Raw genomic sequence first — 25,040 nt, 5'->3', positions numbered from 1 at the left:
ATATAAATATATTTTAAAAAAAAAGAATTGTTTGCCAAGGTTTTGTGTGTGTACCATTTATTAGACTAGTGAGACAAAGATCCATGAGTCGTTATTGTGAGCTCGGTATAGTTTCCACTGCTTGACATGTATTAAGTCTTTCATTCATAACATTCCAAATATTAGCTTCATTTAACAATGAAGAAATAGAGGCAGACAGGTTCATTTACCTGTATAAGGTCACACAACTTTTAGATGGTCACACCAGTATCTAAACCTCAGCAGTCTGAGTTCACATTTGTATTCTTAGGCACAATACCCAAGCCCAGATGGTTTCACTGTAGAATTCTACCGAATATTTAAAGAATAATCAGAACTAATTCTTCACAATCTCTTCCTGAAAATAGAAGAGGCCAATATAATCCCAATACCAAAATTAGAAAAAAAAAAAAAATATGGAGGATAAGATAAAACAAAAATTAAGAAAAAAAAAACTAGACTAAAATGAAACATTTGAAGCAATCACAGAAATTTGATTATTTTGTTAGGTTTGATAATGGCTTTGTGGTTTTATAAAATATAGCTAATATTAAAGAGATGTCTATTGAAATAGATAGGTGTGAACTAATATATCAGGGATTTGTTTTAAATTATCTCAGCATTTAAAGTAAAAAGTAAAAGGGGAAAGATTAAGCAAATGTGGTAAAATCCTGGTAACTTGAATTTGAGAGATGAGTATGTGGGGAACCATTATATTTTCTCTTTTTGAGATTTTTCATAATTAAGAATTAAAATCTTGAATTTTGACAACCTGTGGAAATCCTGCTACTTGAGTGAACGAGGGCATGGTTTTAACCTTCTCAAGCCTATTTTCTTATGTTACAATAAGGATTTACCATCACTTGCTTCACTGAGGCTCCAATACATAAGAATGGTGTCCCTGCAGTACTACTCCCCCAACCCCCCGTGGATGTTAAGCTTTCTTCATTGGACAGACTTATCCATCTCTGAGACTGGGCAAAGTATATAATGAAGAAAAGACATCTCACTTCCCTGGAATTCTCTGAATGTCTTCTTTTGGAACAGGAGAAGGCAAATGACAGAAAAGAATCCATAAAACCAGGTCTGCCTGACCCTCCTGACTACTCAGTCTGGGAATAACTTGGTAGGAAGTGTAACATTTAATCAGCTATGACAACTGGCTCCTCCCTACCCGAAACATTTCCTCATACACCCTTTTCCTTGAAGATACCTTCACCTTTCTTCTTACCTGCAAAGACTGCCCCGACCTGAGACCCTTGTCATTCTCACCTCTCTTCTTGTGCTTCTGAATCAAATCCTCCACATTCTTTTTCTTTTCTAAGTCTCCCAAGTGCAGCCACACTACCTAGCCCTAATTACCAAGGACAGGAAGTTCCAGAATTACTGATTTGGAAAGAAATCTGAGGAAGGATTTTTATTGGCAGAGTTGTCTGGTTTGACCTTCAAAAGCAAGACTTGTTCATGTCTGCCTGGGACCTGTTGCCCAAAGGGCTCCCAAAACTCATTCTCTGCAGCAAAGATCCTATCCTCTGAAGCCTCATTGTTTCTATAAACATTCACTGCACAGTCATTACACAATAAAACATGATGTCTGCCTTGGAGTTCCTCAGTCCACTGAGCTTTCAGGCTAGAGAATAAACAGCATTAGCCACATCTAATTTGCTTTTAAGGCCATCTTCTAAATTCTTAATGAGTTGCTGTATTTATCAAATCCAGGACTGTTTGATTTTTTTTTTTTGATAGATTGCAGTTCTCCAGTGAAATTCTCCATATTTTCATGACCATAATAAAAGTTATTTTAAAATTCATGTTTGATAACTCCAATTTTTGGATCACTATGGGTTAGTTTCGATCACCTTTTTGTTTTGGGGTCATTTAACCTTTATTTTTCCTGAAAAGAATTTAGGTTTTAATGCCAGACACTGCTTATCAATATATGTGGAGGCTCTGTCTGGTATCTTTATCCACAGAGGATTTCTTTTCTTCTGGTAAGCAAGACAAATACCAGGAGGCCATTTTTTATCTCATCAAGATTGTATATCCTAGGGAAACAGTCTTGTGTACTTTTCGAAAACTGCCCCAGTATACACCAAAATCTAAAAGTGATTATTCTTGGATACAACACTGGTTCTAGAAATTTCTTCACAAGAACATGAAGATGGATGTCACTGTTCTAGATTTTCACTGAACTGCTTAGAAGATACAACGTTCTTGTATCGTCAGTAGGAAATTGGTTAAAATGTGGTATGTCTGCATTACTGGAATACCACACAATTAAAATGTTATAGACCAATATTGATAGAAAATGCTTCCAACATATTAAGAAAATCAAGTTACAACATAGTATGTATATTATCCTAGTTTTGTAAAACTGAATAGATCTGCATCCATATGCACAGATACCCTAAAAATGTCCAGTATTGTTTATGTATGTCAGCAGCCTTACATTCATGCCTTTTCTGAATTATTTTGTTTATCTAAAAATTTCAGGCATTATTTTTTAGAAAAAAAAAGTCTGACTTTACACAGGAGAAAAGAAAAAGTTTCTCCAGAACACAGATGCATGATAAAAATGGCAAATGGTAACTCACAGTAACCCTATAAATATTTGCATTTAGATATGGTATATTTAGGAAAATGCCAAACCTCTAGGTTGACTAACAGGGACAAGAAGTTCAGAGAACAACTGCTTTAGAAGTATATAGAAAAGGGGGGTGTGTGCTAGAAGAGTTAATGGAGTGTCAGTTCTTTAAATAAATTTCCTAAGAGTGGGTTGGAAAAAAACGAATGTGAGAACCAACTCAACCAGAAGGGCAGAGGTGAGGAAATCACAAAAGAATTGATCCAGAGCCATTTCAACTGGGCCTGTGTCCTGTCCTACCCATATTCTTTTTAATTATGCACACCAATAAATTCTCCTTTTGTCTCAGCTAGTTTGAGCTGGGTTTTCTATTTCTTACAACCGAAAACATTCTGCTATAAAGAGCCAGGAGATCCAGTAGCCCACGCGAGGATCTGGTAATGACAAAGCACAGGGTTTGTTTTGTTTTGGCTTTTGTTTTTTAAAGATTTTATTTATTTATTTGTCAGAGAGACATAGAGAGAGCGAGCACAAGCAGGGAGAGCAGCAGGCAGAGGGAGAAGCAGGCTCCCCATGGAGCAGGGAGTCTGAAGTGAGACTCGATCCCAGGACTCTGGGATCATGACCCGAGCTGCTGAACCGACTAAGCCACCCAGGTGTCCCAACAAAGCACAGTGTTACGGGCACTGGATTTCTGTTGGTAACATGGAACTTGAATATCCAGTGTCCTGGAAGGTAAGGTCCAGAAAAAAAAAAAAAAAATTTTGTGGGAAACTTCTCTCTCTCTCCAATAAATATACACCAAAGTATACTGTTCAACCAAGCAAACTTGAAAGCTACTGAAGCAGCTAGGAAGTGTGGGGTGCTATCCAAAATGCTCTGTGCCTTAATAGCTTAGTTCAATGTCCAAAATGCATGCTAAAATGTGTTCCCCTTTTCCACACCCCTTTCTCATGATCTTTTATGGAATTAAAAACAAGTTCCTCTTTTTTTCATTCTGTCTGTTCCTGCCACAAAAGACCCAAAAGAGATAGTGAGGTGTATGCTATACAAACTGATGATGTACAGGGAAAGTCTTAAATGGTAAGATGAAAAGCTAAGCTTATTACGGCTGGAAAAGTGAAGATGTGCAGACAGGAGTCAACTGAAAAAAAAATCTTACACTCAAATTGCAAGTCGCATGATTTTATGTATTTTTATGAAGTTGTCACTTCCTTCAATTGTTTTAAAACTTCTAACAAGAATCCTTTTCCTGGGCGCCTGCATGACAGTATGTTAAGCATCTGCCTTCAGCTCAGGTCATGATCCTGGGGTCCTGGGATCGAGCTCTGTGTTGGGCTCCCTGTTTATCCGGGAGTCTGCTTCTCCCTCTGTCCCTCCCCCTTGCTGCTCATGCTCTCTCAAATAAATTAATAATAATAATAGTAATAAAGAATCCTTTTCTTGGTACAACTGATTATGACTAACTGGGTCAATTTTTAAGTATTTGTCTTATTTATAGTAGGTTTTCTTCTCCCACCAAGTTAGACATTTATACTGTTTGTTAAGCACTGGTTTGAGGTCATGGTCATTCAGCAGTAAACAAACTTCCTGCCCCCATGGAGCTTCTCTTCTAGTGGACATGGATTTGTCATGTCCATCAGTAAACTTTTGCTAATGTCCTGATCTTACTTATCCTTTTTAAGGCCTCTCTCCTGTGTTGATTAGATTGAATGTGAAGGTTCTGACTGAAACTTACTGCACCATTCTCACAGTTTCTGTGTCTTGAGGACTGTGAAATTTTGAGCTCTGCTGGAAATACTGGCTACATTCACACAACAAATAAGTTTCCTCCAGCAGAATTCAGAGGACTATAAAAAAATTCAGCTCACTCCCGAATTATTAAAACACAGTATTTTATAAATAGTCTCTGCTGCGTGGATTTTCTGATGAAAATGAGAAGTCTACATTCTGAAGAACACTTTTATCACACTCATCGTGTGTATTGGATTTATCACCACTATGGACTCTCTGATGAACTTGCAGACGTGAACTTTTACTAAAGCCCTTACCACAGTGAAAACATTTGTAGGGTTTATCTCCCGTATGGACTCTCCAATGGGCTTGAAGATGTGAGGTCTGATTGAAGCTCTTACCACACATGCCACATTTATAGGGTTTCTCTCCTGTGTGGATCCTCTGATGAACATGAAGATATGAGTTCCAGATGAAGCCTTTCCCACATTCTTCACATTTGTAGGGTTTCTCCCCAGTATGGACTCTCTGATGGGCTTGAAGATGGGAGCTCCAACTGAAACCCTTCCCACACATATCACACTTGTAGGGTTTCTCTCCAGTGTGGACTCTCTGGTGGTCTTGAAGATGTGAACTCTGACAAAAGCCCTTACCACATGTCTCACACGTGTATGGCTTCTCTCCTGTGTGGACTCTCTGATGGACCTGAAGATGTGAAATCTGAGTGAAGTACTTACCACATGTGTCACACTTGTATGGTTTTTCTCCTGTGTGGACTCGCTGATGGGCCTGAAGATGGGAATTCCGGCTGAAGTTCTTATCACACACATCACATTTATATGGCTTCTCTCCAGTGTGGATTCTCTGATGGGCTTGAAGATTTGAGGCCTTACTGAAGTCCTTCCCACATACCTCACATTTATATGGTTTCTCTCCAGTGTGAACTCTCTGATGAGGACCAGGATTCTGATTAACTAGCCTGTCACATGCCTCCCATTTGTAGGTTTTATCTCTAGGGTGGGCTCTCTGATGGGCTTGAAGTTGCGATGTCTGATTGAAGCCTTTATCACACATCTCACATTTAGAGGATTTCTCTCCAGTGTCGTCTATACAGCGAACGTTGAGATCTAGGCTATGACTGGAGCTCTTCCCATACATGCCACACCTATACAGATCCCCTCCTAGGTGGAGGGGCTCATGGGTGGGAAGACAGGAGTTCTGATTGAAGCTCTTAGCACATATCTGACATTTGTAGGGCTTTTCTCCTTTATTGACTCCCTGATGATTTTGCAGGTCTGAGCCCTGACTGAAGACCCCATCACACTTATCATTCCTACCACATTTCTCCCCTGCATGAATACTCTGGCAAATGCAAAACACTGAGCTCTCACCGATGTCCTCCCCACACTCACTATATACGTGGTGCTTCTCTCTTGAGTGGGTTATACTATGTTGGCATGATTTCCTCATGAAGTCTTTTCCACAGTTATTGTGGCTATAAGCCTTCTTGCTTTTGTGTACTTCCTGATCATCACAATGATGTGAGATCCTTGTCATAACACAATGGTCACACTTACACGGTTTATTTTTTACGTCAACTTGCTGACACCTACTCTGATACTTGTGTGACTCTCTCAGATAGATTTTCTTCCAGAAATCCCCAGTGGTCTTCATTGGAAACTCTTGACTTCTGATATTATTGGAACTCTCCCCTTGAAGCTTTATTACATAGTTTTCATCTTCAGAAACCTGAGGAGATCCTCTTGCCCATATCTGACAGGAGGAATCACCTAGTTTTGGCAAGTTGGACTTCTTGCTTTGCATATTTATCATTGAGTCTTGATTTCTGGTTAATTTACTTGTGAATTGTTCCCATATCTGCCAGCATATAACATCTTCATGTAAAAGGTATCTTAATCCTACTTTTTGAAAAGTCTCTATCTCGTTTTGATTCCTGAGGCCTGGAAGGATAAAGAGGATTCAGAGTTGAAAATGTGGACAAGTGAATGTTTGTTCAGAGACAGAAATATTTCACAGGTCAATCACACTACGAGACCTTTTTCAACCAGTGAAGACTTCAGCTTGACCTTACCACTGGTTTTTTCATGCCTATGGAAATGAAGAGCTAATGAGTAGACTCCTGCCCACTAAGGGCCAAGGAGACTCATTTCCAACTATACCAAGACTAATGTTTACTGAGGTCAAATTAGAAATACAAGGCTACAGAGCAACAAAAAGATGTCCCAGAAAGATTATACAGAGGAGAAACTTTACTTCCTTGTTCATAAAAATAATCACTTAAATAATTCTTGCCTTTTCTGCAGCAGGGGTATAAAAGCTACAAAATCCTATGTATTTGTAAGCCTTAAAATCATGGTTACATTACACTACCTGCATATTTGTATAGGACAAGCCAAAAATGGCTAGAAAAGGCTGAATCTGTCTTTTAGTGTTTACAGGTGGATTATCATGTGATGCCAAGAGTTTCCACAGGAAAAAAAAAGAAAGGACATTCTTGAAAAGTGAAAAGAATGTATTTGCAAAAGGAAATATTTCCTGTCTTGATAATGAATCCATGAGATGGTACCTTTATATTCTTAATTTAGCCAGAAAACACACATTAAACAAGCTAGATTTGAGAGGATTCCCCCTTATTTCAATGAAGTCCTAATATATAATAGTCAACTGATGAACATTGTAACTAGAAAAAAACCTGGAAAATGTAATCCCATGGTGGACACATCCTATGGGAGTAAAAACCCTATGACCATTGTGGCCACTTAATTTGGCTGGATTTTCTGGTAAACCTGGACGGTTAATTTCATCTTTTAGGTTTTGTGGATTCATATCTGTACAAAAGGTGCTGTGGTGGTCAGCACACAAGATGGTCTCCAGCGGTCCCCCTCCTGGTATCCATGCCCCTATAGAGGTCCCCTCCCACAATGTACCAGGATCAGTCTATGAAACCAACAGAATATGGCAGAAGTGATGCTATGTCATTTCCAAGGTTAGATCATAGAAGACATGGTGGCTTCTGCCTTCCACTCTCCACAGCTCTTGGGGAAACCAGGTGCCATGTTCTAAGGACACTCAGGCAGCCCCAGGGAGAGGCCCACTTGGCAAGGAACTGAGACCCCCAAATAGCCAGCAAGGAACTGAGGTATTTTGCCAACAATGTGAATGAGCCCATCTTGGAAGCAGACCCTTCGGCCCCATCAAGCCCTCAGAGGACTGCAGCTCTGGGGGTGCTCCTTGACAGCAACTTCATGAGATCCTGAGCCTGAACCACCCAGAAACTTGCCCCAAGATTCCTGGGCTCACATTAACTGTAAATAAATGTTTTGTGGTTTTAAGCCAATAAGTTTAAGAGTAATTTGTTATATAGCAATAGATAGTTAATACAAGTGCCATAGAGGGCGCCTGGGTGGCTCAGTTGGTTAAGCAACTGCCTTCGGCTCAGGTCATGATCCTGGAGTCCCGGGATCGAGTCCCGCATCGGGCTCCCTGCTCGGCGGGGAGTCTGCTTCGCCCTCTGACCCTCCCCCCTCTCATGTGCTCTCTCTCTCATTCTCTCTCAAATAAATAAATAAAATCTTAAAAAAAAAAAAAATACAAGTGCCATAGAACTTCTAATTAGGGTAGACATTAACAATGTTCTGAAATAATCCTTTAATCATGCTAGCTTATTCTGCTCACGTGAACTGTCTCCAGGAGGAGCGAAGACAGTGGGATTCACTTAGCACCATTCTCTGTGAGCTTCTGTTTGTAAAGATCATTAAGGGAGAAGAAACCCTTTAGTTTGTGCTTCTGTGCAGTGAAAACAGATCTCAAGAATATTCTTCATGATGGAGTAGGGCACCTAGATGGACAGACAAAATGCAAAATCCTGGGGTATTCTGATGTTTGCCAAAAGAACTTTTAATAAGGGACATGGGGATAGAATATGCTGTAAGATTTGCTCAGCATTCTGAGGAATATGGGTTACAGAGTAGTATCCATTTGTCAAAACTCATCAAATTGCATTCTTAAGATACGTAGATTTAAATTGTACCTCAGTAAAAAGAACTGTAAGACAAATAAGTCATTTTACACCCTGAAAATTCATGGGGCTGTATGCTTATAATGTGTGCAGTTTTCTGTATCTAAGATATATTTCAATAAAAAATCAGCCCAAAATTAAAAAATAAAAGTACAGATTTGTACATGGAAGCAAAGCAACTGGGAAGCTACCTATTAAGAAGCAAACAGACAATCGTAATAATTGGGATCCCACCTCCCCAGGTTAGGTTTATACATAAAAACAAGGGAGCGAGTCAGATGGAAGAGCACCCAACATGCCTGACTGACCGCATTAAACCTTCATGCAGCACAAGGATACACGAAAAGAAATAATCGAAGGACCAGGAAGACCTTCCCCTCACTACTCACATCAGATTAGCAGATAGGTTTTTCTGGTTTTTTGTTTGTTTGATTTGGTTGTGGCTTTTGGTGCTATCTCCAGTAGGAATGACTATGATTACTGTTATTTTAGGCTGGGTTTACCTGAGGGATACGCAAATTAAAGATAAATGAAGGAAGAAGGGAGCAAAGAAAAGGGGACAATGAAGGGAAGGAAAGGAGGAGAGAGGCAAGGCCAGAGCAGGGAGGACGTAACTCCGTAAAGGGAGGAGGCAGCGCTCACCAAGGGCAAAGCAGAGACCATAGGTTAGGACAAGCCCAGAGGAGTCCTTCTCACTACTGTTCAAATGGCCGCCATGAGGACTGCTGGTCGTACCAAGACAGGGGTCACGGAGGCTGAACAAATGGAATGACATGCGCTGACCTCATGTGTGTGCAGAACAGACCGCCCCATAGGAGCAGGGAGGCAGTGGGAAAGCTGCTGCGATGAGGCAGGGTAATGAATGGTAGGGGCTCGGGCGGGCTGGCCATCGGGGAGGTGGTGAGACTCAGAGCTGCACGCCTCTCACCTGAACGCCCATCCCCTGGGGTTTGTGTCTCCATCATCCAAAGCTTCTCTTCTCTCCCCAACGGTAATGTCGTATCTAACCTGAAGGGTTCATATCCTATGAAAAAGAAATGGCATGTGTGCAACGTGAATAAATTGAAGGCATAGATTTTAATTCCAGAATTACAATCTTTACGCTCTTTAAGTAGTATTTTCCCAAATTCTGACCATGGCCTGCTGTAATAAAGACCTTTTATGTTGTGATCCAGTACACAAGCACATAGATGTGTTGACCTCATCCTAACCATTACCTACTTCTGTCACATTTCCTTTCCCACTTTTGCTCACAATCTCTGTTGCACAGTATGCAGTTCCTGACAAGGAGCTACGCTATTTCTGACCTATCTCATTCAACACAATAATGATGTAACTCACCAACTGATTTTAAACCTCACAAGATGTCCAACTGGAATCTGACAAAAAACAGACAAGGTACAGACAAGGTGTCCTACAGGAATGAGGAAACTGAGACCCCTCCCCCAAGTTTGGGGAAGCATTGTAAGAGTCCCCAAGTCTTACACATTTGAAACCAAGACATTCCAGGGGGCTGACGTTGAGTCAGAGAGGGCCCCTGTGCTCACCCACAGAGAGTAGGTTCCTGAAATTCTCCAGCATCACGTCCCGGTACAGCTTCCTCTGGGTGGAATCCAGCAGCCCCAGCTCCTCTCTGGTGAAGACCACGGCCACGTCCTTGAATGTCACCATCTCCTACAACAAGCACAGGCAACCGCAATCTCATAACCAATGGCCAGTAGGGACAAGGCAGCACTAAGAAGGTGGAGAGGATGGGTGAGAAGCTGTTCTGGATTCTGAGGGCCTTGGATCTACCTGAGTACTTTCCTCCTCTTCTCCATCCCATGCGTCATGTCCACAGATTTAGCCACAGTCACATCAACAATACAATAAAAAAATTAAAAACTAATTTAAAATTAAAAATTTCCAATTAAAGTTAAATTTTAAAATTTAATTGAAATTTGAAAACTGAGGGTTGCAGAAGGGAGGGGGTGGGGGATGGGGCAACCGGGTGATGGGCATTAAGGAGGGCACGTGTTGTGATGAGCACTGGGTGTTATACGCAACTAACGAATCGTCGAACATTACATCAAAAACTAATGATGTACTATATGTTGGCTAACTGAACATAATTAAAAAAAAGAAAACAACCAATTACAAATAATTCCTGTACATTTAACATGGTGTCATTTGTGAGTATTCCTATAGTCAGTGCCCTAGAACAGTAACTCTGGAATCGTGGGGGATATACATTTTATAATTTGATTGATACTACCAAATCGTCCCAGAGATGTTAGGTCAATTTAGTCCCAAAAGAGTCAAATAATTTTTGTCTTTCCTTTCTGATTCACACAACCACTAAGTCAAGGGACTGTCACTTTGCTACAATCTGACAAACCAACAGGTCACTCTTCCCGGGGAGCTATGCAAAGGACCCTCTGCACTCCGAAGGCACGTGCCACCTCTACATGACAGCATTCAAAGTGTCAAAGTGTTCCGTTTTTCATGCTATGATACCTGTTTAAATCCCCAAGCTCTGGCCCTCACAAGCTGTAAGATCTTCAACAGACAAATCCTCAATCATTTTCCTCATCTGTGTAATGGCATTCATCTTGCAAGATTCCTAGTTATGTAAATAGGAATATACATGATATTTTTATAACTGTACTGTCCAATTCAGTAGCCATGTGACTCACATGTGACTATGTAAGTGTAAATTTTAAATTACATAAAATTAAAAATTCACTCCCTCGGTTGCACTAGCCACATTTCAGGTGCTCCAGAGCCACGTGTGGGTAGTGACTACCATACTGGACAGTACAATATAGACTACCTCCATCATCAAAGAAGTTCCACCGTACACTGCTTAGAACATATACACTTGCCACAGGGTAGGTCCTCAATGGAAACTAAGTTTTACTCATATAATTATAAGTGATATGGTAACTGTATGAGTACACTTGCACGTTGATTTAGTCACCCCTGCTTTCTTTTGATTAATGTTGCATGGTATATCTTTTTCCATCCTTTTCCTTTTCAACCTGCTGATACCATTATATTTAAAGTGAGGTGTTTTTTTTTTTTTTTTTTTAATTTGAACATCTAGTTTTATAAAGTGATTCATGAATAAGGTAGCATCCCATCTAGCAAGGAGAAGGGAGCCCCCTGAGGTGAGTTCCTTATAGACTGCATATAGTTGGGTCATATTTATTATTTTTTTATTTAATTTTATTTTTTTTAAAGATTTTATTTTTATTTATTTGTCAGAGAGAAAGAGCACAACCGGGGGGGAGAGGCGGGAGAGGGAGAAGCAGGTTCCCCGCCAAGCAAGGAGTCCGATGCAGCACTCGATCCCAGGACCCTGGGATCATGACCTGAGCTGAAGGCAGATGCTCAACTGACTGAGCCACCCAGACACCCCAAGCCATATTTTTTAAAAGATTTATTTATTTATTATTTTAGAGAGAGAGATGGGGGAGGGGCAGAGGGAGAGGGAGAGAGAGAGAATCTCAAACAGACTCCATGCTGAGTGCAGAGCCTGATACAGGGCTCGATATCACAACCCTGAGATCATGACCTGAGCCAAAATCAAGAGTCAGATGCTTAACCGACTGAGCCACCCAGATGCCCTGGGTCATATTTGTTTTTAATTTTTATATTTCCAGTATAACTGGCAACAAATACATTAGTTTCCTTAATTTGAGAATGTCTTGATTTTCCCTTCATTCTCAAGGGATATCCTTACTGGATACAGACTTCTGAGTTGACAGTTCTTTTCATTCAGCACTTTAAAAATAGTGTGCCATTTTCTTCTGGCCACCATGGTTTCTGATGAGAAATCCACTGTCTTTGAGTGTTTTTTCCCTTATAGCTAAGGTATCATGTCTCTGACTGCCTTCACAATTTTTTTTCTTTTTTGTTAGTTTTCAGAAGTTTAACTAGAACATGTGTTGGTGTACTTCTTTTTTTCTTTTTAGCTATTATTATTGCATTTATTATTGCTACTACTATTATTAATGACAACAGAGTACTGAGAAGGGAGGAAGACCCCAGAATACTTTGTGTGTTTATCTTCCTCATTATCAAAGCTTAAAGAAACATCTAGTTTAAACAAGAAGTTAAATTATTTTTATGAAAAGCAAAACCAAAACAATACTTATTTTCTCCCCAAATTGGGTTTTTAAAGTTAAAAAAGACAGTAGATGTGTTGGTGTATTTCTTCCAGTTTACCCTGTTCGGGGTTCACTCAGTTTCTTGAATCTGTAGTTTTATGTCTTTTGGCAAATTTGGGAAATTTTCAGCCATATTTCTTCAAATACTCCTTCAGTCCCACCCTCTTCCTCCTCTCCTCCTGGGACCCCAATGACATGAATGTTATATATTTTGTTATAGTCCCCTGGGCCCCTGAGACTGTTCTTTTTTTTTCAGTCTATTTTCTCTCTTTTATTCATATTAAATAATTTCTATTATTCTATTTTCAAGTTCTTTCCTCTGTCCCTTCATTCTGCTATTGAGCCCATCCACTGAATTTTTAAATTTCTTTTACTATATTTTTCAGTTCTCAAATCTCCATTTGGTTCTACTTTATATCTTCTATTTCTTTGCTAAGATTTTGGGTTTTTTTTTTTCCCCAGCATGTCTATAATTGCTTATTAAAATATGTCTATGATAGCTGCTTTAAAATCTTTGTCAAGTGGATGAATCTAGAAGACATTATGCTAAGTGAATAATAAGCCAGTCATAAAAAGGATTGTGTATATGATTCTACCTATATGAGGTATCTAGAATAGTCAAATACCTAGAGACAGAAAGTAAAATGGTGGTTTCCAGAGAATGGGATGAGGGGTAGTAATAGGAGTTACTGTTTAATGGGTACAGAGTTTCAGTTTGAAGATGAAAAACTTCTGGAGATGTGTGGTGGTAATGGTTGCACAACGCTGTGAATGTACTTAATGCCATTGAGTGGTACACTTAATATATGTTATGTATATTTTACCACAATAAAAAAAGTCTTAGTCAGACAACTAACATTTTATATCACTTATAACTGAGAACTAACATCAGTGAGCATCATCTTACTGTGTCTGTTGATTGTCTTTCATACCAGTTGAGATTTCACTGGTTCTTGTATACCAAATGATTTTCCACTGAAACTTGAACATTTTGAGTATTCTGTAATCAGACTCAGGATTTCATTTAAATCTTCTGTTTCACTAGGCCTCCTCTGACATATCTCTCAAAGGGGAAGGGAAGCAGAGCTTTGTTACTGCCAGCTGGGGGATGTAAGCCCAGATTCTCCACTTGGACTCTGTTGACACCTGGTGGGGTGAGAAGTTCACTACTTCTGGGCTAAGACTTCTGGCCCTTTACTTAGTGGGAAGAATAATGTCTCCTCCATCTTTCCAGAAGTGGCAGTCTCCAGAACTGCTTTTTGAGAACAAAGCTTTTATGCAGGAAAACTGTTATAGCAGTGTTCTCTAAAACATTTTTTAAAAATCTGGGTGGCTCAGTTGGTTAAGCATCTGACTCTTGATTTTAGCTTAGGTCATGACCTCAGAATTGTGAGATTGAGCCCTTTGTCGGGCTCCATGCTCAGCAGGGGTTCTGCTCGAGATTCTCTCCCTCTCCCTCTGCTCCTCCCTGTCCCAGGCTCTCTCTCGCTCAAATAAATAAATCTTTAAAAAAAAATCTTAAACTACCTAAATGTCTAGGATTAGGGAATTTTTAAATTTTTTTTAAGGTTTTATTTATTTACCAGAGAGAGAGCATGAGAGTGCACAGAGGGAGAGGGAGAAGCAGACTCCCACTGAGCAGGGAGCCTGATGTGGGGCTCAATCCCAGGACCCTGGGATCAAACGCCCAACCAACTGAGCCACCCAGGCACACCGGGAATTTTTTTTTTAAGGAACAGCAATTCATTGAAATATGATGCAGTCATCAAAAATGCAGGTGACAGAAACCTCTGTTTCTGGCTTTAACAGAATAACTGGTACCAAACATGCCCTTCTATCATAAGTAGTAAAATAGAAAAAAATATGAAACTGCTTTCAGACACTGAAAGCAGAATACTTTGATCTCTGAAATGAAGGAAACAAATGGGGTGAGCCCTATGATCACCCTAAATATTTGCCTATTGATAACTTTTGAACTGCAAGTGCCGGAAGGGGGAACCCAAACAGAGCCTTGCTGGACTGAAGAGACAGAAAAATCAGAATGGGGAGACTGGATAGGTGGAAAATGTGGAGCAGAGTTCCAGAATGGGAATTATGCATAAGAAAAGCACTGGAAATCTGCCCAGGAATCCCTTTGAGTCTAGTGCTAAAAACCAAACTGTGCAAATATAGGAGTGAACTCCACAGGCCAGGCAAAAAGTATCTGAGGAGCGATGGGCTGAATGGTTCCCAGAGCTTAGTAGGACTTAGAGGTGTCTGAATTCCAAACAATGAAAATGGAAAGCCCTCACTGATCATTAGGGACATTTGGCAGCAACAAAAGGGCCACACTTCAGTAGAAGGGCTAAACTATCTCTAGAACAGAGTTTCTCAACAGTTGACATTTTGCACCAGGCAATTCTTCATTGCTGGACGCTATCCTGTGCATTGCAGGATGTTTAACAGCATCCCTGGCCTCTGCCCAGTAGTTGTCAATGGTACCCACCGTCTAGTCCTGACAATCCAAAATGTCCACACACTGCCAAATGTCCCATGGTGGGGCAAAGCTGCTCCTGAGAGCCACTGCTCTGGAATAAAGGTTACTCCACACCCACCCTAATCAAGCTTAAAAAACAAGGTTCCAAAGAATCTAATTGAACCAAAGGAATATATGACTATCTGACTGTTAAAAGAAAATGCACTTACAAAGTTGATGCTCATTCATAATAAAAACTCTGAGTAAAGTAGGACTAGAAGGGAACTTCCTCAACCTCAATGATGGACATCTACAAAAAGCCCACCAGGTGGTGGAAGACTGAATGCTTTCTCCCTAAGATTAAGAACAAGGAAAGGCTATATATAGCGAAATTGTTCTAACAGTTTTAGCCAGTGCAATAAGAAAAGAAAAAGCAGTCTACACGATGGGGACAGGAATGGAAAAAATACAACTCTTTATTTACTGATGTCTGTGTAGAAAATCTTGACAGGTTAGAAAAACGTTTCTAGATTTAATATGCAAATTTAGAAAAGTCAAGATACAAAAGTCAGTTACATTTCTATATTCTAGCAACAAACAAATAGAAATTGAATTTCAAAAACAACAGCATTCAGAATAGCACCCCAAAAACATAAATCATTTAGGGATAAATTTAACAAGATACATGTAAGAAACCCACATGTTGAAATCTATAAAACATGACTGAGGGAAAGAAATAAGACCCAGATAAATGAAAGAAGATATAAATGAAAGAAGATCTAAATGCTCATGGGTCAAAAGGACTTGTATTCAGAATATTAAAAGAACTACTAAAATTCAATACAAATAAACAACTTAAATTTAAAAATAAGCAAAAGCATTGAACAAACCTTTCAAAAAGGATGCAGATGACCAAAAAGCAGAAAAAAGACATTCAACATCTCAGGCATCAGGAAAATACAAATGAAAGCCACAATGATATATCACAACATGACTGTCATTAGGATAACTAAAATTTAAGACTGAAAATATCAAATGTTAGAAAAAGTGTGGAGCCAACTGGAACTCTAACACCTTGGGGAAAGAATATAAAATATGCAATCACAATGGAAAATGATTTGACAATTTCTTAAAAAGTTAAGCATTTCTTAAAAAGTTAAGAAAAAGTTAACTTTTTCTTAAAAAGTTAAAACCAAAGTTAAGCCCAAAGATTATATTCTCCTCCTAGTTACTTAGAGAGAGAGAGAGAGAAAGCCTGTGTTCATCCAAAAATCTAGCACACAAATGCTTATAGAAGTTTATTTTCAATAGCCAAAAACAAGGAGCAACCCAAATGTCCATCAATGAGTGAATGGATAACCAAACCGTGGAAAACCCACACTATGAAAACCTATGCAGCAATAAAAAGGACTATTGATTTGGGTCCAAAAACATTATGATGAACAAATGGAGCCAGACACAAAATGAGTACACACTGTGTAACTTCATTTACATGATGTGGGGGGACATCATCAAAAAGACATGACTGCCAAATGACCCGTGAGCTGGACCCTGGCACTCGGAGGCTCCTCACCCCCTCCTGTCCTTGGGATGTAGGTTCTGCTTGTCTTTCCTGCTCCCACAGACTGCTCCAAAGATACAGATTTGAGATAATGATGTGGTGTTGAAAACATCTGCACGGTATACTGAGGACAGTTAGGGCCTCTTTATAAACTTCTAAGATTTGGAGGGCAGCTGAGGGGATCCATTTGTCTTGTTGCCGCCCAAGACGAGCCTCACAGGTAAGTTCCCTTTGCTTAGTAAAACTGCCACCTACCAACCTGGAGTGGCCTGCCCCTTTTTTCCATCTCTCCCTGCCTCCCGCGTGCAGGGCCCATTTCAGATTACAGCTGGGAAGCTCCCGAGAGGGTTGAGGACCAACATACGAAACTCAAGTAACTTAAGATTAATCTAATCTGCAGTGACATAAAGTAAATTGGTCATTGCCTACAGCCAGGTGTGTGGGACTGGGATTAATTGGGAAGGGACATGAGGGAACCAGAACTTTTCGTGGTGACAGAAATGGTTTACATCTAGACTGTGGAGGTGGTCATGTGGGCGTGCATATTCATCAAAACTGATCAAATGCTTTATTACATGTAAATCATATGTAAACTGTAACTCAAAAAATGATTTTATTTTTATTTATTTGAAACAGAGAGAGAGTATGCGCACAAGCAGAGGTGGGGTGGAGGAGCGGCAGAGGGAGAGGGAGAAGCAGGCTCCCTGCTGAGCAAGGAGCCTGACGTGGGGCTCAATCCCAACACCCTGCGATCATGACCTGAGCCAAAAGCAGACGCTTAACCGACTGAGCCCCCCAGGCGCCCCTAGAAACGCTTTTAAGATGAGCACATAAAAGAATGCTGAATCATAAAAAAACTCAAATAGTAACAGTAAGCGAAAATATAAAATTGGAAACTGTACATATACTGCAATTATAACTTTATAAATATAGCACGGGGAAAACAGCTGACATACGCAGTGTAGTAATGTGGGTTTTTTTTTTTAATTTTCTGAAATCTATAAATTTCTGAGCTATCATTTGTGAAATGAAGATGATGCTAAAATAAAACCAAAGCCAAAACCAAAACAAAAGCTAAGGATAGAAACAAAAAAAGAGAACCAATAAAAAAAGAAGTAACTGGCATATAACAAATACCTGTTTTCCTCCTTTATCCTTCCCATAGAAGAGAAAAAAGATGTGTCTAATCTTTGAGAAAAAGGCATGCAATTTTGATAAAAATCAAAACTCAACTCACCTGAAACTTGGTCATTTTCTCCGGCTGCTTCTGGGAGAGGGCAGAGTCCTGGGAAGGCAGAACTGGCAAAGAAAAAAGCCATGAGACGTAGGCCCTGCCCAGACGGCTGCTCTGTGGGAATTGTAAACAAATCTGTGCCTCAAATCTGTCACCTACAAAAGTGCATAACAGTGCTTCCCTCATGGGATTGTTGTGAGGGTCAACATGTGAGTAGAGGGAGAAACTCTTATAGCTGATTCCCCTGCAGCTGCAAAAAAAAGTAGGTGATGTAACAAAATTATGATTATATATATATGTATATAAATATATAAATTTATAATCATAAATTTGTCTTTGCAAATGTCTTCTGCCATCATTTCCAGTAAAGGAGTCTTTTATAAGACATCCAGATTTCAGAGCCTGTACAATTCTTTCCTTCTATCTATTTATCCATCTATTATTTAAGTAAACTCTACCCCCAATGTGGGGCTTGAACTCATAACCCTGAGATCAGGAGTCACACACTGCACCGACTGAGCCAGCCAGATGCCCCTTACAATTCTTAGTCTTAAGAAATTCACCTTTGGGGCGCCTGGGTGGCTCAGTTGTAAAGCGTTTGCCTACGGCTCAGGTCGTGATCCCAGGGTCCTGAGATCGAGCCCCGCATCGGGCTCCCTGCTCTGCGGGAAGCCTGCTTCTCCCTCCCCCACTCCCCCTGCCTGTGTCCCCTCTCTCGCTATCTCTCTCTCTGTCAAATAAATAAATAAAATCTTTAAAATAAAAAAGAAAGAAATTCACCTTTATCTCTGAAAGCCCATAATTCTGATTGGCTATATTACTTAATAATCTGTTGCCTTGAAATGATGTTTAATTGACATCAGTATCTGGTTTTGTAGGAGGTATGAATACTTGAGTTTTCCTCACGCAGCTAGAAGAGTCTCAGTGGTACCTGCCCCTCTCCTATGCTCACTGTAGTAAGGAAAAACTAATTAAAATTAGGACTTGTAGATGTTTTCATTTGAAACAAAAACTTGACAGTCTCTCATTTAAATGAATAGTGTTGCTCTGGGGATTACGTGAGCAAGTCTAGCAAAGCTGCCTAAGCAAATCCAGAGACAGAAAGTGAATTAGTGGTTGCAAGGGGCTCAGAGAGCAGGGAGTGAGGGGTGATAGCTAAGGGGTGTGGGGTTTCTTTTTGGGGTGATGAAAATGTTCTGGAATTAGATAGTGGTCGTGGTCATACAACCTTGTGAATATACGTTAAAAGGGTAAATGGTATGATATGTGAAATACACCTAAAGTTCAAAAAACAGCAAAAAAAGAAAAAAGCCTTGGCTCAGTGCCTGGCACATTATATAAACTCTCAATAAGTGATGATATGATGATTATTGCTCCCATGTAATGGATGAGGAAGAGGGGGATTCACAAGATTAAGTTACTGAAGGTCCCAGAGCTTATGAGAGATGACAATGGACCTGAATCCAACTTTGACTCCAGAGCTCGTGTTTTTATATGGTCTCCGTGTTTCTAACCACAAACGTGAAGAGGACGTAGGAAGGCTGTCCCTTGGGATGAGAGAAAGGGGAGCCCGAGGGCACAGGTCTGCTGAAAGTGATCTGCTGGGAGATACTGGAGCCAGTTAGTCAGGATTCTACCATCGACTCTTCTGACTTCCTAGCTCTTTGTGCCTCTTTCTACATCTGTAAGATAGGATCATAACAGTATCTAGCATCTAGAGTTGTTAGGAGGTTTCCATGAACACAACACACACAAATAAGCGTCCAATACGTGGCATCCACTCATGTTCGTGGCTCTTCCTACTTCAGACAGAAGTACTCGAGTAGAGGGGTGCCTGGGTGGCTCAGTGGGTTAAGCTTCTGCCTTCAGCTCAGGTCATGATCTCAGGGTCCTGGGATCGAGCCCCACATCGGGCTCCTTCCTCAGCAGGAGGCCCACTTCCTCCTCTCCCTCTACCCCTCCCTTCCACTTGTGTTCTCTCTCTCTCAAATAAATAAATAAAATCTTACAAAAAAAAGAAGAAGAAGAAGTACTTGAGTAGAGATGAGAGCAATGGATCCACTTCTCAAAACCTGGACGAAATCTCAATTTGTAACACCAATTCCGTTGTGCTGGCCCTCTTTCTGCCTCCCCCTACTGCTCTGTTCAGTAACAGGGTTTTGCAAGGAGACCTGACATTTCACAGTGTTTAGTGAGAGAAAGGAAGTGAGGTCTGGGGTCCCTGGCTCGGCTCTCCACTTCTGGACTCCGAGAAGCCTTCCATCACCGGGGGGCAACCAAGGGGATAATTAGTGGTTAAGCATCTGTTTTGCCTATGAGATGATTAACACACCTTTTTCTCCCCAGCACCCAGAATATACTGAGTACTGAAAACACAAGGAATCAAAAAATGACTGAAAAAACACTCCATTGGGCAAGGATTGGACTCCTCAATCTCTGAGGTTCCTCTGAGCTGTAAAATTCTGAGGCTGTTCCTAATTGGGAGAAGGACAGGATGAACTCTATCTTCCAATTTCTTCCTCTGGGTTTCCTATTTTATTTGCTTTGTTCAAGCAACATCACAGTCATCCTTAACGGTAAAATAATCATAAAAGGGTCAATCCTGGGCTCTGGGTAAAGCAAACCCTATTTAGGTATTTATTTAATTTTTAAAGTTACTTATTTATTTGTTTGTTTATACAGCACCATCAGTTCCTTACTCAAATGTTATTCCACGGACATATTTATGTAACTGAAACCCCCCCACCCCACCACTTCCCTTTTGGTCCCATTCACTCCCCTTTTATACTTGGTCTCAGCACTCTCTAACATACTAATGGATGTTTTCTTTATCTTGCTTATATCTATCCACCTTTTCAGAAGGTAAGCTGCATTATTTTGGTCACTGCTCTTTCTCCAGTGCCCAGAAGAGTTCATGACATGTAGCAGGCACTTAATAGAGATTTAAAAAAAAAAAAAAAAAAAAAAAAATATATATATATATATATATATATGTATGTATTATAAACATATAGTATTATTTATATAAATATAATATATATTATAAAGATATATATTTATAATTATATGTACATACACACACACACACACACATATATATAAATGACCGAATGAACAGTTCATAAAGACACATCCTGTATTATATTAGCTGAGAGCCTCATTACTACTCACCAAGGACATTCATTCATACATTCAACGAACACTTATTGAGCATCTGCTACGTGCCAGGCACAATTCCATATATTAAAGACACAGCAGTGAACAAAGTCCCTGCTCTCGTGAAGCTGATATCATAGTTGGGAAGACAGATAATTCACCAACCAACAGATATGTGCATCATGTGTCAGCTGGTGATTGATACTGTTAAGAAAAACATGGCAGGGGGTGGGGGGGAAGGGGCGATGGGGAGGTGCTATGTTAAGACCTGATGGTTTTAGGGGCGCCTGGGTGGCTTGTCGTTAAGCGTCTGCCTTCGGCTCAGGTCATGATCCCAGGGTGCTGGGATCGAGCCCCGCATCGGGCTCCCTGCTCGGCGGGAAGCCTGCTTCTCCCTCTCCCACTCCCCCTGCTTGTGTTCCCTCTCTCGCTGTGTCTCTCTCAGTCAAATAAATAAATAAAATCTTAAAAAAAAAAAAAAAAAAAAGACCTGATGGTTTTAGTTCAGTGCCGTAGTTACTGGCTGAGTGATCTTCTGGAGACCACTTATCTTCTTGTATCTCATCTGTAACGTGGGGATAATAACAAGGTTCTTTTGAGGAATAAATGAGTTAATACATAAAAAGCACTGGAAACTCTGCCTGACTCATAATAAGCTCCCAATAAATGCTAGTTATTCTTTTCACCACCTTCATTATTATGACGTGGTGATAAATCCAGAGATGATGCGTTAGTCCTGGTCTGTTTCTAAGAAAGTTTGTTTTAGGACATGGAAGTATTATCAGTAAATGTCTATCAATTTTTGAATACTCCGAAAAAGCTGTGGCTTCTGTATATAGCCACAGAGTGAGATAAAGGACAAAAATATCTATATGGATCATTTTTACTGTTTTGTCACTTAATTTGTCTTCAGGAAACCAAGAGCAAATTAAAAATTCCAAAGGCACAAACTAAATTTGTCATGTTCTTGCCCGGCTAGCTCAGTCGGTAGAGCATGAGACTCTTAAATTTGTCATGTTCTTTTCTTTAATTGCAACTCTTTTTTTTAAGATTTTATTTATTTATTTGAGAGACAGAGAAAGAGAACACACATGAGAGGGCTGGGGGAGAGGGAGAGAGGGAATCCCAAGCCGACTCCACACCGAGCTCAGAGCCTGACACAGGGCTTAATCTCACGACCCTGAGATCATGACCTGAGCCGAAATCAAGAGTTGGATGATTAACCAACTGAGCCACCCAGGCGCCCCTCTTTAACTGCAAGTCTTACAGGGCTCCTAGCTTTCTCACTAACCACCATTTTCCTAATCACCACATAAACACTTTGGAATTGTTTATGTCCTCTCTCCCTCGACGTCCATATATTTATGATAATCTAGTATAAATCCTCTTGCCTCAATGTCTGGATTTTTTTTTTTTTGCATTAAAATATTCAAGCAAAAAAAGGGAGGGAGGATTATATGGCAAGATGGATAAAACTTAGACTAACAGTTGAAGGTTGACCAAGGTTGACGGATGTGAGAATTCATTATAGTATTTTGTCTGTATCTGTGTTTGAAAATGTTCACAGTCACAAGTTACCAAATATAAAAATACTACAAGTATGATACAACTCCTGAGAAGCATAGAAAAATGCATATACACAGAAATAACTAAAAAGAAATACATTAACACGTTTACAGCTGTCTCTACATCCTGGGATTACGGATCATTTTTGGCCTTCTTCATCTATTTCTCTACTTCTCTATGATAAGCACAAACTACCACCATAATCAGAAAACAGAGTGTCATAGAAAATAAGAAAGTAATTAAATGAGCATAGCTTTCAGGTCCTCTAAGGTCCCAAATTATTACCAAATGGCCTCCCTCCTCTAGACATAGGGATTACTGTAGAGGCTGTGTTTTGGCAACAGGCTTGAGCAATGAAACCTTGAGCAAGGCAAAAGGGCCCACAATGACCACCGAGCTAGTGCAAACAGACTCATTAAGTGACCCACCTCAAAATGGCCATAGTCCCTAACTAACCAGTGGGCTACGTACAACCAGGCACAGTGCCTAAGATTACCAGAAAAGGGAAAATTCCATACATCTCCATACTTCCTCATTCAGCCCTAAAACGGTGGCCCCTCACCACTGCCCAGGGGCAAACAGTCTCTCTTTTGCTGTCCTGCCTGCTCCTCTCTTGCAGTGTATTCGATAAACTTCTATCTCCTCTGTTCTGCCTTGGATGAATTCTTTCACCCCTGGGCTGCCAGCCCCCACCCAACTGGGATGCCCCATAATTACCATTTTAGGGCTGAAAAAGTGTATGGCATGAAGGTCAAGAACCCAGACAGCCTGTGCTCAAATTCCCAGTTCTGTCTCTTCCCTGTTGTTGGACTTTGGGAAAATAAGTAACTTAAGTTCTTCACCTGTCAACGCTGTCATCTGTAAAGTACAGATAATCACAGAAGATTTGTGTGTTAGGAAGATTAAGTTAATTGATGCATATAAAGCTATCTGGCACTCAACATGTCACCAAATTGTTATTACTCATTCTTCAACACAGGTCTCATCTAACTCCCATTTATTCTATAAACATTTGAACATGTGCCCAGTAGAAAAATATCTGCTTAGGAGTGAAGGAAGTCTGTTCCCCACTTGAGAGCAGAAATGGCACAGCAGGGAGCGTGGGTGGATCAGTCGGTTAAGCACCTGCCTTCTAAGCATCTGCCTTCCGCTCAGGTCATGATCTCAGGGTCCAGGAATGGAGCCGCCCCCCCCCGCCCCCGCCACGGGCTCCCTGCTCAGTGGGGAGTCTTCTCCCTCTCACTTTGCCCCTCCCCCCGCTCATGCTCTCTCTCAAATAAATAAGATCATATAAAAAAGAAAGAAATGGCACATCATGTTAAATTCTCTCACGGTGGGACACTGTTACCAGCAGGAGGCAGGGGGTCACTCCCTCCTCCTCTCTGCACCCTCTGGGAACTCGGGCGCGGAGAAGGGAAAAGAGGCTGGGAGATACCACAATTTTTTTTCCCTCTGGTCCAGAATAAATCACGGTGGACAAGCCCAGGCACCAGCTGGGGTGAGACCAATCCTTCCTTTAAAAAAGAGGGGTGTGGTCATGGGGAGTCAGGAGGAATCCTAAACAGCCCTGCTTCCCGCGGGGACTCAGAGAAGGGCCAGCGACGCTGCAGCTGCAGCTCTGAACCCATCCCGGGCTCACAGAAGTTTTCAGGGGCTGAGAGCTTCTCGGAGAGAAAACGCCCATTGGTAACAACCGGCCACTGTTCCCGTGCCGGGATCGCTTCCGAGCATCTTTACGCTTCACGTAAACCTCACTACACGCCTCCTCTGGAGGAACTACCCTTAATTCCACTTTACGAAGGAGAAACGGAGAAATTAAGCAAGTCTACGAACGTGTCGCTAGAAGGCGGCAGAGCGTGTAGCAGTGTGGAAGGCCAGGGGAACCGAGGTCGCGACCCCCGCCCGCCAAGTCAGGGACGCGCGACCCGCCCTAAAACCAAGGTGACGCCCCCCCGCCGCCCCTGCCCTCCGAGGCTTCTATTCCCTGAGAGCGAGGGCGGCACCTGCAGGTCCCACGCCCAGGCGAACTGGGCAGAGACGCAGAGGCTCAGCCTGACTCACGTCCCAGAAGGTACCACTGACCGCGGCTTCGCCCTCCCGCAGCACAAGCGCCTGGACCGGTCGCAGCTCCGGGACCACGCTTCCCAGAATCCCTGGCGGAACACGGGCTTATAGCGCCTCCGCGCGGTAGCGGAAGTGGCTCTGACTGCCCGACTCTGGCGGACTACATTTCCCAGAATCCTCAGCAAGGTTCCGCTTGCTCTAGGTTGCCACTTTTTTCCCCCTTAAACGTATAAACTGTTGCAGTTCAGTGCGTTCTCGGGTGATATTAGCGTTTGTTTTCTGCTTCTTTTCCTTCTTTCCTCATTTAAAAAAAAAAAAACTTTTTTTTTTTTTTTTGTGGGGCGCCTAAGTGGCGCAGTCGGTTAAACATCCGACTCGGTTTTGGCTCAGGTCCTGATCTCAGGGCCTTGAGATCAAGCCCAGCGTGGGCTTCTGCACTCAGTAGAGTCCGCTTGGGACTGTCTCTCCCTTTCCCTCT

General features: G+C 41.2%; 1 protein-coding gene across 7 annotated transcripts; it reads right to left on the bottom strand.

Moving 5' to 3' along the window:
* Positions 1–40: 40 nt before the first annotated feature.
* Positions 41–24,663, bottom strand: ZNF233 (zinc finger protein 233). 7 transcript variants are annotated; one of them, XM_036093620.2, is made up of 6 exons: positions 24,581–24,654; positions 23,216–23,356; positions 17,780–17,841; positions 9,923–10,049; positions 9,304–9,399; positions 41–6,297 (listed from the first exon to the last, which is right to left on the bottom strand). In XM_036093620.2, the coding sequence occupies exons 3-6, from the start codon at positions 17,792–17,794 to the stop codon at positions 4,499–4,501; spliced, it is 2,037 nt and encodes a 678-aa protein (XP_035949513.1). In that variant the 5' UTR covers positions 17,795–17,841; positions 23,216–23,356; positions 24,581–24,654; the 3' UTR covers positions 41–4,498. The 7 variants fall into 7 exon arrangements, with proteins under 7 accessions (XP_035949513.1, XP_077919796.1, XP_035949515.1 ...); XM_078063670.1 differs by having other exon boundaries at positions 24,502–24,612; XM_036093622.2 differs by lacking the exon at positions 23,216–23,356 and having other exon boundaries at positions 24,502–24,663.
* Positions 24,664–25,040: the final 377 nt, after the last annotated feature.

The sequence above is a fragment of the Halichoerus grypus genome, chromosome 15, assembly GCF_964656455.1.
Source record: "Halichoerus grypus chromosome 15, mHalGry1.hap1.1, whole genome shotgun sequence".
NCBI classification, from domain to species: domain Eukaryota; kingdom Metazoa; phylum Chordata; class Mammalia; order Carnivora; family Phocidae; genus Halichoerus; species Halichoerus grypus.
Note: the sequence above shows the minus strand (reverse complement) of the source record. Positions and strands in the feature narration are given on the sequence as shown.